The sequence below is a fragment of the Astatotilapia calliptera genome, chromosome 3 (assembly GCF_964374335.1).
Source record: "Astatotilapia calliptera chromosome 3, fAstCal68.1, whole genome shotgun sequence".
Taxonomy (NCBI): domain Eukaryota; kingdom Metazoa; phylum Chordata; class Actinopteri; order Cichliformes; family Cichlidae; genus Astatotilapia; species Astatotilapia calliptera.
Genome location: NC_137424.1, coordinates 27,942,775 through 27,955,902, shown reverse-complemented (window position 1 = coordinate 27,955,902; position 13,128 = coordinate 27,942,775). Strand labels below are relative to the sequence as shown.

General features: G+C 42.3%; 1 protein-coding gene across 6 annotated transcripts in view; it reads left to right on the top strand.

Annotated features, from left to right (window-relative positions):
- Nucleotides 1-13,128, top strand: part of sorcs2 (sortilin-related VPS10 domain containing receptor 2) — a 361,031-nt gene that overhangs the window by 314,908 nt on the left and 32,995 nt on the right. For all 6 annotated transcript variants that reach the window (XM_026160590.2, XM_026160585.2, XM_026160578.2 and 3 more), the window contains exons 9-11: nt 2,084-2,263; nt 8,846-8,992; nt 10,933-11,035. In XM_026160590.2, the coding sequence (XP_026016375.1) occupies nt 2,084-2,263; nt 8,846-8,992; nt 10,933-11,035 (430 nt within the window). The remainder of the gene's footprint in view (nt 1-2,083; nt 2,264-8,845; nt 8,993-10,932; nt 11,036-13,128) is intronic.

Sequence of the window (13,128 nt, the reverse complement as noted above, 5' to 3'; positions counted from 1 at the left end):
TTTGAGATGAAAGGAGAGAGACTGTGTTACTGTTACGCCCCGTCCCCTTTAGCCCGGGATAGCCACTGGCCAGAGGTGCAACCTTTTCTCGGAATAGTGGAAGAACACGGGAAAAGAGTGTAACCGCGCATAAACCAGTCACTGGAAGGCTCACGGGGTTTATTTCACCAAGCCAAGCAAAATACTTGCAGCACACAGCTGAGCCGGGAAGCTAAAAGCTTCGGAGTCTCCGAGGCCAAAATAACAAACAAAAACCCTCCTCCATTCTAGTAACAAAACACCAGGGAGGTCAGGTGTCGTATTTTCTTTTTCTTGATCAGGGAAGTAATACCCCGACCTCCCTGGCTTTCCATGAAACGGGAGAAAACTGGTCAAACAAAAATGGCGGAGAACCCCCTACCTGCTTCCACGGCAGTCCCCCGCGATCTCAATATCCCAAACAGCAGAGGGGCACAGAAACACTATCACACACGCCGCTCAGAGCCTCCAGAAGTCCGCTCAACCTTTCCGAGCTGCCGTAGCGTGTCGCAGGGAAGGGGGGGCTAGCGTGTGAGACACGGCCGTTTTGATCCCGTGGCTAACGAGCCGTAACGCTACTCAGCTGCGTCACCCAGAACCCGAAAGACGTGACAGGAAGGGGGAAAGGGAAACAACAGCATTCTCCCACAGGGAGCGTCTCCTAGCCATATCAACAACCGTAACAGCTGCATTTGAACTAATGTCAATTTTTAGATTTCACAAGACAAGCACTGCTTGCCTTGTTTGCTATTGTTCTGTCTACATTATTGTTTGAACTTACACACGGATTCAGTATGTTGCTCAAGGATACAAATGCAATACAATTACATTTTCCACACTTGGCCAGGCAGGCTTGGCTAACCTTTGTCCCTTAATAAATAAAAGAAGAAGAATTCTTTATATACAAACATTGTCTCTTCCCATTCCCAGAGTAACAAATACGGCTGTATTTAATAAGCTGCTTAACACTTTTTGCACCAATCTCACACTGTGGTACAATAGGTGTGCTGGCATTGCCATAAATAGCAAAAGACTCAAGAGTCTCTTATAAGACCATACCATGTGTCCTGTTTAAAAGCTTTGTGTTTACAAGTGTTTAAGTTGTTAAGTCTTTTATTGCTCACAGTTCTGTTGGATTCAAAAATCGAACTTTTTTTTTACTTTCAGGGAAGCATTAGTGGTTTTCAGGTCACAATGTTAATTCTGCACAGTAAAAAAATTAAGCTAAAAGGTACCCAGTCCTTTCAAATGTGTCACCATGGGTCCTGAGACAGCATCCGTCCATAATCAGCACTGTGGCAATTTGCAGAAAGCTGCTGAGTGACTCAGAAAGAGTACCTTTATGAATATGAAGATCAGCATATGGCTTTCAATATTGCTATTACTTGGAACCACCACCATAAATCTAAGGGTAATTGAGCTTGAGTGTTTTTCATAAACAAGATGGAAGCGTGTCAGTGATTATAGACACACCTTCTTGGCTTCGTCTCCAAATGTTATGTTAATGTAATCACTAATAGAGAGAAAGTGCTGAATTGCTCTTTGATCCTTCATTACAGTCTTTCATGAGTGATGAAACCATTTTCATCAGAGTCTCAAGAGCTTTGTCAGATACACCTAACGGTATTCTACACTCCAGGAAACAGTGTTCAGTGGGTAGAACCCTTATTCGTCATCTCCCCCGTTTTCTGTTGAGTTTTTTCCTCACTCTCTACATTTGTATTTATCCGATTATGTTCCCTGGCTTGCTGCAAATCACTGTCAAAGTTCTATGAATTACACTTGCTTCTGTTACTGATTTATCTATTCTCACTCTCCTTTCTTTTCTTTATTCAGTTTCTTTTTTCTGTCTTCTCTCCATCTGTCATTACTTGCTTTCATTTTCTTTGTCAGTCATTTCTCTTGTATTCATTATCTGTCATTATTACCTTATTTTCTCTTTTCTTTCTCTGAGCTTACTTTGTTATTCCATCCCCTTTATTCTCTTTATTCAGTTTCCTTCTTTTACGCTTCTTTTCTCTTGTTTCACTCCCAAGAGCACTAATTTTTCTGTTTCATTCTCTAGGATGTTCAGATAGTGAGCACAGATGAGAACCAGGTCTTCCTCGCCCTCCAGGAGTGGTACCAGTCAGACACATACAACCTGTACCAGTCAGATCCCGAAGGCATCTACTACTCCATCGTCCTGGAAAATGTTCGCAGCACCAAGCAGCCAGAAGAGAATGTTCTCATTGACATTCTGGAGGTAAGATGGGGTTGTAATTTTAAAGCACAAAGACTCAAAACACTTTAAAAGTGATTTACTTGTCAAATTGCTATTATTTCTCTAATGAAATAACATCCAAAGCCTGGGCAACTGTATTATAATACACAATCAGTACAAGAAAAACAGAGAATATTGTTAACCATATCCTTGCGCATGTTCATTGACCTGAACATGCGCAAAGTTTAAAATAGAAAAGAGTAATGTGAATGTTAGGAAGCACTTTAACTTTTTGTTGTGAGAAACGAGTGGGGCGATGGTGGCTCAAGAGTTGGGAGTTCGCCTTGTAATCGGAAGGTTGCTGGTTCGAGCCCCGGCTTGGACAGTCTCGGTTGTTGTGTCCTTGGGCAAGACACTTCACCCGTTGCCTACTGGTCGTGGTCAGAGGGCCCGGTGGCGCCAGTGTCCGGCAGCCTTGCCTCTGTCAGTGCGCCCCAGGGTGGCTGTGGCTACAATGTAGCTTGCCATCACCAGTGTGTGAATATGTGTGTGAATGGGTGGATGACTGGATGTGTAAAGCGCTTTGGGGTCCTTAAGGGACTAGTAAAGCGCTATATAAATACAGGCCATTTTCAAAGTAGTTTCTTACTTCAAACGTCTCTATGTTTTCTTTCTAAACTAAACACCAGTTTCTTGACTCTGAATCTTAATACATGTTTTAAAGTCTTCTGTTTTTATATGTGTCCCTTATGAGGAAGTCAGGCTAAAAAGTTGTTATAGTTCCACAAAACAGTATTAAAATAAAGAGTTTTGTAAGCAGACCTGTGGGTTTAAGAGGGAAATAGGGAGAAAAAATGACAAAATGTAAAAACTATTTTTATGACAGAAAATTCCTGTTGATTGCAGAAGGGGTACACTGTGTCCTTATAACCCACCCATTAATGCACCCCGTTTGGATCTTTTAATCAAACTGTTTTCCAGCCCAGGTCATGGTGGTGGCAGGCAAAGCTACAAAGCTTAGGAAGCTGGGTCATTTTTTCTGGACAGCTCTTCTAACCCATATTGAGTGATCAGGGGACATACAGGGAGTGCAGAATTATTAGGCAAGTTGTATTTTTGAGGAATGATTTTATTATTGAACAACAACCATGTTCTCAATGAACCCAAAAAACTCATTAATATCAAAGCTGAATGTTTTTGGAAGTAGTTTTTAGTTTTAGCTATTTTAGGGGGATATTTTGTGTGTGCATAATTATTAGGCAACTTAACAAAAACAAATATATACCCATTTCAATTATTTATTTTTACCATCCATCCATCCATTCGCTTCCGCTTATCCTTTTCAGGGTCGCGGGGGGCGCTGGAGCCTATCCCAGCTGTCATAGCCAGTCTGTCGCAGGGCCAACACACAGGGACAGACAACCATTCGCACTCACATTCACACCTAGTGGCAATTTGGATTTATCAATTAACCTATCCCCACAACCTTCATGTCTTTGGACGGTGGGAGGAAGCCGGAGTACCCGGAGGGAACCCACGCAAACACGGGGAGAACATGCAAACTCCACACAGAAATGAAGTTGGAATTGAACTCAGGACCTTCTTGCTGTGCGGCAACAGTGCTAACCACCGTGCCACCGTGCTGCCTTTATTTATTTTTACCAGTGAAACCAATATAACATCTCCACGTTCACAAATATACATTTCTGACATTCAAAAACAAAACAAAAACAAATCAGCGACCAATATAGCCACCTTTCTTTGCAAGGACACTCAAAAGCCTGCCATCCATGGATTCTGTCAGTGTTTTGATCTGTTCACCATCAACATTGCGTGCAGCAGCAACCACAGCCTCCCAGACACTGTTCAGAGAGGTGTACTGCTTTCCCTCCTTGTAAAGCTCACATTTGATGATGGACCACAGGTTCTCAATGGGGTTCAGATCAGGTGAACAAGGAGGCCATGTCATTAGTTTTTCTTCTTTTATACCCTTTCTTGCCAGCCACGCTGTGGAGTACTTGGACGCGTGTGATGGAGCATTGTCCTGCATGAAAATCATGTTTTTCTTGAAGGATGCAGACTTCTTCCTGTACCACTGCTTGAAGAAGGTGTCTTCCAGAAACTGGCAGTAGGACTGGGAGTTGAGCTTGACTCCATCCTCAACCCGAAAAGGCCCCACAAGCTCATCTTTGATGATACCAGCCCAAACCAGTACTCCACCTCCACCTTGCTGGCGTCTGAGTCGGACTGGAGCTCTCTGCCCTTTACCAATCCAGCCACGGGCCCATCCATCTGGCCCATCAAGACTCACTCTCATTTCATCAGTCCATAAAACCTTAGAAAAACCAGTCTTGAGATATTTCTTGGCCCAGTCTTGACGTTTCAGCTTGTGTGTCTTGTTCAGTGGTGGTCATCTTTCAGCCTTTCTTACCTTGGCCATGTCTCTGAATATTGCACACCTTGTGCTTTTGGGCACTCCAGTGATATTGCAGCTCTGAAATATGGCCAAACTGGTGGCAAGTGGCATCTTGGCAGCTGCACGCTTGACTTTTCTCAGTTCATGGGCAGGGCAGTTATTTGGCGCCTTGGTTTTTCCACACGCTTCTTGCGACCCTGTTGACTATTTTGAATGAAACGCTTGATTGTTCGATGATCACGCTTCAGAAGCTTTGCAATTTTGAGACTGCTGCATCCCTCTGCAAGATATCTCACTATTTTTGACTTTTCTGAGCCTGTCAAGTCCTTCTTTTGACCCATTTTGCCAAAGGAAAGGACGTTGCCTAATAATTATGCACACCTGATATAGGGTGTTGATGTCATTAGACCACACCCCTTCTCATTATAGAGTTGCACATCACCTAATATGCTTAATTGGTAGTAGGCTTTCGAGCCTATACAGCTTGGAGTAAGACAACATGCATGAAGAGGATGATGTGGACAAAATACTCATTTGCCTAATAATTCTGCACTCCCTGTATAAACCCAAGTTAAACGTTAATTCCTTACTCTTCTCCACATTAAGCATGCCAGGAAAACTTTCACATTACAAGGCAGCTATGCTATGCATTTGTTCATTTGTGTATGTCCTGAGTCTTTTGCCAATTTCTCCAGATAAATGGGCACAGAAGACGTGACACAAAGGGTGGAGGAAGAAAGAGAGAGGGAGCGTTAGAGGGGAAAGAATAGGCAGTGGATCATCTCCTCCTTCCCATGTGTCATCCCTTGCTCTGGGCTGCGCTTTCGTCACAGGCTGTAGATATAGATAGAGAGGTGAACAATATATGTGGGATGAATAAAGACAGATTGAAGCAGAAGGACTATAAAATACAGACAGGAAGAGGTTTGAAGCCAGACGTACAAAGAGAATACAGGCAGGCTTATGTACTTTGATTTAAACGATTTGTTTCTCTTGTGTGGACATCAGTGCCACTGAGAGCTGAGGAAGGCTATAGAAGCAGACATATCTGATATGCTGCCTGGCTTGGTCTAAATGTTTTTGTTCATTATTGTTTCAGTCTTTTATATTTTATCTTCAGAACCTAAAGCTAACAATATCACAGCCACAAAAACTATGCAGTAGATATTGATTTCTGTGAATTAAACTTTAACAGTCCAGTGGTTTAAACCTTAATGATGGTTAAACGGCATATTCTATTTGATATTATGACTCAGACTCTGGAATTCAAAGTTACGTTAAATTCCAGTTTTAGATTCCTTTATCTAGATTACAACATAAAACCAGTACCGGTAATATTAAAAACTGAACTAGCACACATAAAAAAGCAATAAATCAAAGTGTTAATGTCTATAGCTTCTGTTCCTTGTAGGACATCAATGAGGTAAAACACATACTGTATATTGTGGGTTATCACACCCCTGCATGCCCTGGCCAAAGACACCTGTATTCACACCTTTAAGGCAGATGATGTGATGACATATGCGCAGCTCTTCCCACACTTACACAACCCTGTCATCGCAGTCATCCCTCAGTTTTGTAGCTGCCCTTCACTGAGCTATGCTACACAGAGGAGTATCCTGAAAGTCTACCTCATTCTGCTCCTTGAGGGAACAGAAGTTACAGACATCACACTTTGTTCCTTTTCAGTCATTTTACTTGGTACAACACATATAGTGTGGGAAATATATACAGGCCCCGGAAAGCAGCCACCAGACCTAAGTGGGACCTAGTGCATTGTAGACTAAGCAGAAAGGACAAAATAAGGTAATGAAGGAGCGATCACTTCTAAGTGATAGAATTGAACATGTTTGCAGCATAAATATCATCCACAATGACCCCTTTAAAAAGAGCCCCTGAATTTCCCAATTCTCATTCATTACCTCATATTCAATTCAGCGTTATTTATTTAGCCCCAAATCATCAGTCGCCTCAAGGTGTATTCTATTATAAGACCGGGCAACATAACAGAATAAATACCTAAAATAATACAATAATAATAAATAAAATGTGCTCTCACACCCAGAGGCAAAGAGAGACTCTTGGAGCGTTATGCCAGTAAGCCTTCATAATCCACTGGGAGAGCTTCTGTTTAGAAAGAGCTCTACTATTGACTGGATTAGCAAAGCAGGCAATCAACTGGTCAGATAAACACACATTCTGAGTGCAGTCAATGTATATATTCAGTACTCACACCAGACACAGAAAAAGCAGCCTCCTCTGCTCCTCAGAAGCCAAAGGAAGGAGGCAGAAACTCAGAAGCTCAAATTTCAGAGAGCTACAAGCCACAGGAATAACCTTAGGTAAATGTTACATTCATACATAGTATAACTCCGAGGCCAACAGAAAACTGTGTTCAAGAAGGCAAAGCATGAATGTCACCAACTGGCTTTGTAGAACCCAAAGCAAGAAGCAACGTAGTCTTATATGAAAGGAACTTCATATATACAGACTTAAAGATTCAGTTGGTGCACTGTATACCTGCTGTGACCCCCATTAAAGCAATTATGATTAGCACATATAGATGTCAAAAAAATTTAATGATAGAAAAGGTAAGACCTTTATCCAGCAGTCCCTGCAGGAATTTTAAAACATCCACAATAGAGCACTGGAATGGGAGAATGCGTCGGTTTTGGCTCCATTGCTCAAAGTTCTGTTGTTTGTATGCATACAAGCCTCTAGTATATGAAGCTCCAGCACTCTAAATTTTTGCCGCCACATGTGGGTGAAGACCTGGTTACCAAGTTTGACCTCTCAACAGGCAAGTATGCAGCTGCCATAGTTCTGAGCATGGATGAATCACCTCCCCTCCCACCTGAGAGAGGAGGTCCTGCAGAGAGGACGGCCTCACTGCCAACACACTGATTATCTCTGCATACCACAGCTTTGCTGGTCACCAAGGGGCCACTAGAATCTGAGAGAGGCACTGCTGAGACACTCTTTCTTGAATTACTGGTATCATTTCCTTTGGGGGAAAGGCATACAGGAACATGTCAAGGAACATGCGCTATCGCATTCATCCCCAGAGGTGCAATAATAGTTGGTTATGGAGAAGTAGGGGCAGTGAGCAAAGAAAAAAGATCTACTTCCACTACACCAAAAAGATCCTGCGAGATATCCCATACCACATGTGTTCTACTGAGTGACTCAGCTGGAAGAGAACATTCCCTTTGCTTGTTGAACTACATACAAGGGTTTGGCTAATACAGCCTAATTTGTTTTACATGACCTCTAGCTTAGTATTAGCCAATGTTAAGCTGCTGTCAGTCAGCTGATTGAATTTACAACTTTGTCTTTATTTTAGCATCTGTGTCACATTTTGTTTTAGTAGTTAACATAAATTCTTGTTCTGTGAGAGGTAGCAAGAATAAAAGGAAAGCCCATAAAGTTGATTCTGTTCATCTGGACGTAATTTTTTCAGTGGGACAAATGTTTCCTCGCACATCCAAGTGATTCTTGCTTCCCTGGCTGCTGTATCCGTGGGGATTGTGTTCACTCTGTGTTGTATAGCCCTGATGACACCCAGTTTGTGCTCCAGTGGATGATAATGATCAAATCTTACATACTGGTATGTGTTGGTTTACAGTAAACATGATCATCCAGAATCAGTTTTGGGGGATTTCCTTACCTGGATGATTGAGCATGCATCAACACAATGAAAGGAAAGATTTGTAAGAGGGTACTGAGACCTAGTATGATGTATGTTTTGGAGATGGTGACATTAATAAAAAGACAGGAGGCAGAGATAGAGATGGTAGAATATATTAAGATTGTCATTCGGGGTGACCTTCTAGGGATAGGATGAGATGATCTGCTGCGGTAACCCCTATAGCAGGTGTAGGGGAACTCCAGGCTTCGACAGCCAGTGTCCTGCAGGTTTTAGATGTGTCCTTGACCCAACACAGCTAATTTAAATGGTTAAATTACCTCCTCAACATGTCTTGAAGTTCTCCAGAGGCCAAGTAATGAACCGGCCCTTGAGGCCTGGAGTTCCCCCACCCCTGCCCTAGAGGGAGCAGCTGACAGAAGATTAAGCAGTAGTTACATATATACCACATTTTTTTTTCAAAATGACTTGCATCATGTTCAAAGATTTCTTTAAAAGGGCAACAGAAATAACTTTTTGCAAAATTAACCCAAGCTATGAAAAATCTATCTCATTCTGTCAGGTACGTGGAATCAAAGGAGTCTTCTTGGCAAACCAGAAAATTGATGGAAGAGTGGCAACTGTAATAACTTACAACAAAGGACGTGACTGGGAACCCTTGGCCCCACCTACCACTGACATGAATGGCAAACCTGTCAGTTGCAAAGCGGTAAGCATCCATCTAACCAAACTAGTCTGTACTCAATACAGATTTTTACAGAGTACGTTAGTACTGCACATAGTCATGCATATTGTACATAGTAGTAGTAGACACTTGGCTTAGACTTTGTATCTATAAACTGAAGTGCAGATGCAATCTTGCACAAGCAGCAATCAATCAGACTGTTCAGACCTGTTGACTAGGTTGTTCAGAGTGTAAGCATAAAGTAAGCGAAGGAAGGATGAGTGTTGTACATTGAAGGATGTGTTTGAGATGCCCTCCTAGCTTTGCCATCCATCTTGTCAAAGTTGCTGCTGTAGGGGTAGGCTAGTCAGCAAAGAGCAATGATTCACCCGCAGTCTGATATCCATACATCATACCTCGCAGGGAGATAGAGGGGGTGTGAGTCTGTTCTTTTATTTGAACCATCGCTTCAGTCAGCTGACACATCTGGAGGTAGGACACAGATATCAGTTTGAGACTCATTTACCATCTCTGAGCCGTGGTTGGTCGCTCTGATATTGACCTCTCTTCCCTTTAGCCTCTTCCATACCTCAACAGAATTACCTTGCCTGGATTCCAGTTATTACATCTATCAGTCAGAGAGGCGGCTTTATTTCAAAAGCTGACATCACATGTATTGCCTCACTGACATCACAACTCACAGAGATAGACAAAGCCAGATAGCAGATGTACTATCTACTATCTATATGTCAGTGTAACAGGCACGTGCTGTCAGCTGTAGCCATTACCTGACAGAGACTGGTTAAGAGAAATGACCTCTATACACAGGAGAAGTTTATCGTTTCGGAATGCGGTGTGTTGTAGTTTGCGTGCTCCACGAAGCACCACAAAGAAATGTGCAGATGCTAAAAGATTTTTATATATTTACTGAGCAATTCTGCACAAAGCACATATAGCCAGACACTGGCAAAATTACATAGGGTATAAAAGGTTAATTTGTTCCCATTCTTAAACCCCATTCCTATAAAACTCCTACCATTAATGATTGCGTCGATCTTAAATGTGATCAGTGTAACATGCTACATGCCACAGGCTTTTAAGGTGGCAAAAATTAAACCATTACTTAAAAAGCCAGCACTTGCTGTTTTAGTTAATTATAGGCCAATCGCCAGCCTTCTTTTTATTTCAGAAATTCTTGAAAGAGTAGTTGTAAAACAGCTAGTTGTAGGTACAGTTGGTACAGGTAAAGTCAGACACACTAACATTTTTTAAAACAGTGTTTAGACAAACAGCACTACACCTCTGATGGTACTTAACTTACACTGCTGAAGAATATGTCCTGTGCTACCTAACCAACAATTTGTCTTCACTGCTTTGGAATCTATGAGAAAGCATACTGAAAACCCTATTTTGGAATGAGCCAAAGTGATGTAATATACTGTTTGTAATTCATAAAACAGAGATGGATCTTGGTGAGTAATGATCTGATGCAACCAACAAGTCTTCAGGTTCTTATAGATCAAACTTGCTTTCCAGCTATTTGCAAACACTGGTTTTTGATATATTATCAGAAACAGTTCATGACAATCTTTTGTGCAAAACAATACATTTCTATTGAAACTGCAGTCAACATCCTCGGCATTAGGGTTTGAAGCAACAAGTGGAAATGTAATTCATAAAATGCCTAACGTTTGCACTGGTGACTCTCCACTCTGATTCTCATATTTGAAATGAATTATCATTCATTAAATATCTGTCACAAATACAGTTTGATTAACAGAACTAAAACCCTTTTGAACTGCGATTAGTTTGCAGTGGGATAATCAGGTATCTGTCGTAAGACTCATTAAATATTGCTGAGCGAGTGCTCCGGTATTCAGTAGACCCACTATTTTACTCTAAGTACTTTGGGCCACATTGAACATTGTTTTGGTGGGTGGATCTGAGTGCTTCCTAAGTTCTTTCTACATGTGTCTCCTCTGCAGCCGGACTGTCACCTCCACCTCCACTTGCGCTGGGCAGACAACCCCTATGTGTCTGGGACTGTCCACACCAAAGACTCTGCTCCCGGTCTTATTATGGGTGCTGGTAAGTAAACCTATTTTTATTTATGTAATTTTTTATGAGCTTCCTCCACTTGTTTTCACTTTATGTAACTTGTTTCTTGAATGTTCTAGAGGGGTTGGCTGTGTCTTTGTAGATTTAGAGGAAGTGTATGATAGGGTGCTGAGAGGAAGTTGGGATTTGCAGAGAAGTATGTGAGGGTGGTGCAGGAGATGTATGAGGACAGCAAAACAATGGCAAAATGTGTCATAGGAATTACAGAGGGGTTCAAGGTGGCTGTGGTATTAAATCCAGGATCAGCTGTGTGCCCCTTCTTGTTTTCTGTGGTGATTGAGGTCTGAGTCAGGTTGGGGTCTGGCAGGAGTCTCTGTGGACTACGATGTTTGCAGACAACATTTTGATCTATAGTGAGAGTAGGGAGCAGGTTTTCATTGAGAGTAACCAGGATAAACAAGATTAGAAATGAGTACCGTATTTTCCGGACTACAAAGCGCACCTGAATATTAGCTGCACAAGCTAAAATCAGGGGAAAATTCTGTTTTGTACATACATTAGCCGCACCTGACTGAAAGGCGCAGGTGTTTTAATGTTTACTTACCATATGTAAGAGAATATGCACAAAGGGGATTATCAGGAAAGAGATGGCTGTTTGGGAACACATCCCTTTGATTAATATATACAAGTACAGGTAATTACAAGTACGAAACATGTACTGTGCTTTATAAACGAGTAACAAATGTAGTGTATAACAATGACCTACAGCACACCAGAAAAATAGATTCGGCCTACCTTTTAGGCTCAGGTGCAGTGACACAGCTTTAACAAGAAGAAAAGTCAGTCATTCACCACCATCTTTCTCTTCTTCCTGCGCACTAAAACCACCAAAGTCCTCTTCTCCAGTGTCGGAAACAAACAGGCTTAGGATGGCTTCGTCATCCACTCTCCGCTTCTCTCCTTCGTTGTCGCTTTCAAAACCAAAGAAATCCTCGTTGTCAGTGTCGGAGTTGAACACCCTCTGAAGGGCCATGGCGGTGTCCCCCTCTACATCACGCAGCAGTCCAGCCCTTCAAAATCTGTTGGTGATCGTGGATGTTTTCACACTTCTCCATGCTGTCAGAATCCACTGACAGCCTTGGGCAAAACTTGCTCTTTGCATGCAACCAGTTTTGGTGAATGATTTATCGCCGCTCATCATCCACGCCTCCCACTGAACGCGTAGTGCTACTTTGAACGCACAATTCACACTTATGTCGAGTGGCTGCAGGTGCTTCATTGTGCCTCCAGGAATCACAGCTGGAATCGAGTTTGTGCTCTTAATGGCTGCTTTCACAGAATCTGTGATATGGGCCCTCATGCTGTCCAAAACAAGCAACGCTTTTTTTGGGGGAAAGAATCCTCCAGGTCGCTTCCCATAGCACTCTTGCAGCCACTCCTTCATTACGCTTTCCACCATCCACCCTTTCTTGTTGACTTTAGCAGAGATCTTTTCTATTGGCATAGTCATTCGCTTAAAAATCACCATTGGCAGAAGTTTAAACCCTGATGCTGTGCAGACCAGCACACAAATGAAATTTGTTCTCTCATGGCCAGTGGTTCTCACCGTGATGGTTGATTCACCTTGCTTATTAACAGGTCAAACGTCAACGGCACTTCATCCATGTTTATGATCTCATCCGGTCCGATGGAATACATTTGTTTTTATTTCTTAGTGTGAATTTGCGGAAGTTTGTTATTTTCTCTGCGTAGTCGGAAGGGAGTTGCTGACACACCGTCGTCCGTGCCCTGATGGACAGTCCTTTTCGTTTCATAAATCTGTGACACCAGGATGGCCCACCTCTGAAATTTTCTATCTTCATTTCGTTGGCGACTGTTTTGGCTTTTAATCAGATCTGCACAGTTGAAACACCTCGCCCGTTTGCTCTCTGTGTGTTCATCCAGTCTTCAAGTTTAAACCATCTGCTCTTATTTCCTCTGAAAGCTTTTTTCGTCTTTTTGGACTGAGCTAGTTTTTTACGCTGGCGTCTCCAGCGTCTCACCATTGATTCGTTTATACGTGCAGCAGCTCTATTTCCCTCGCTGAGAGCCTTGCTAATCAAGTTTGTTTTTCGCGCTACTTC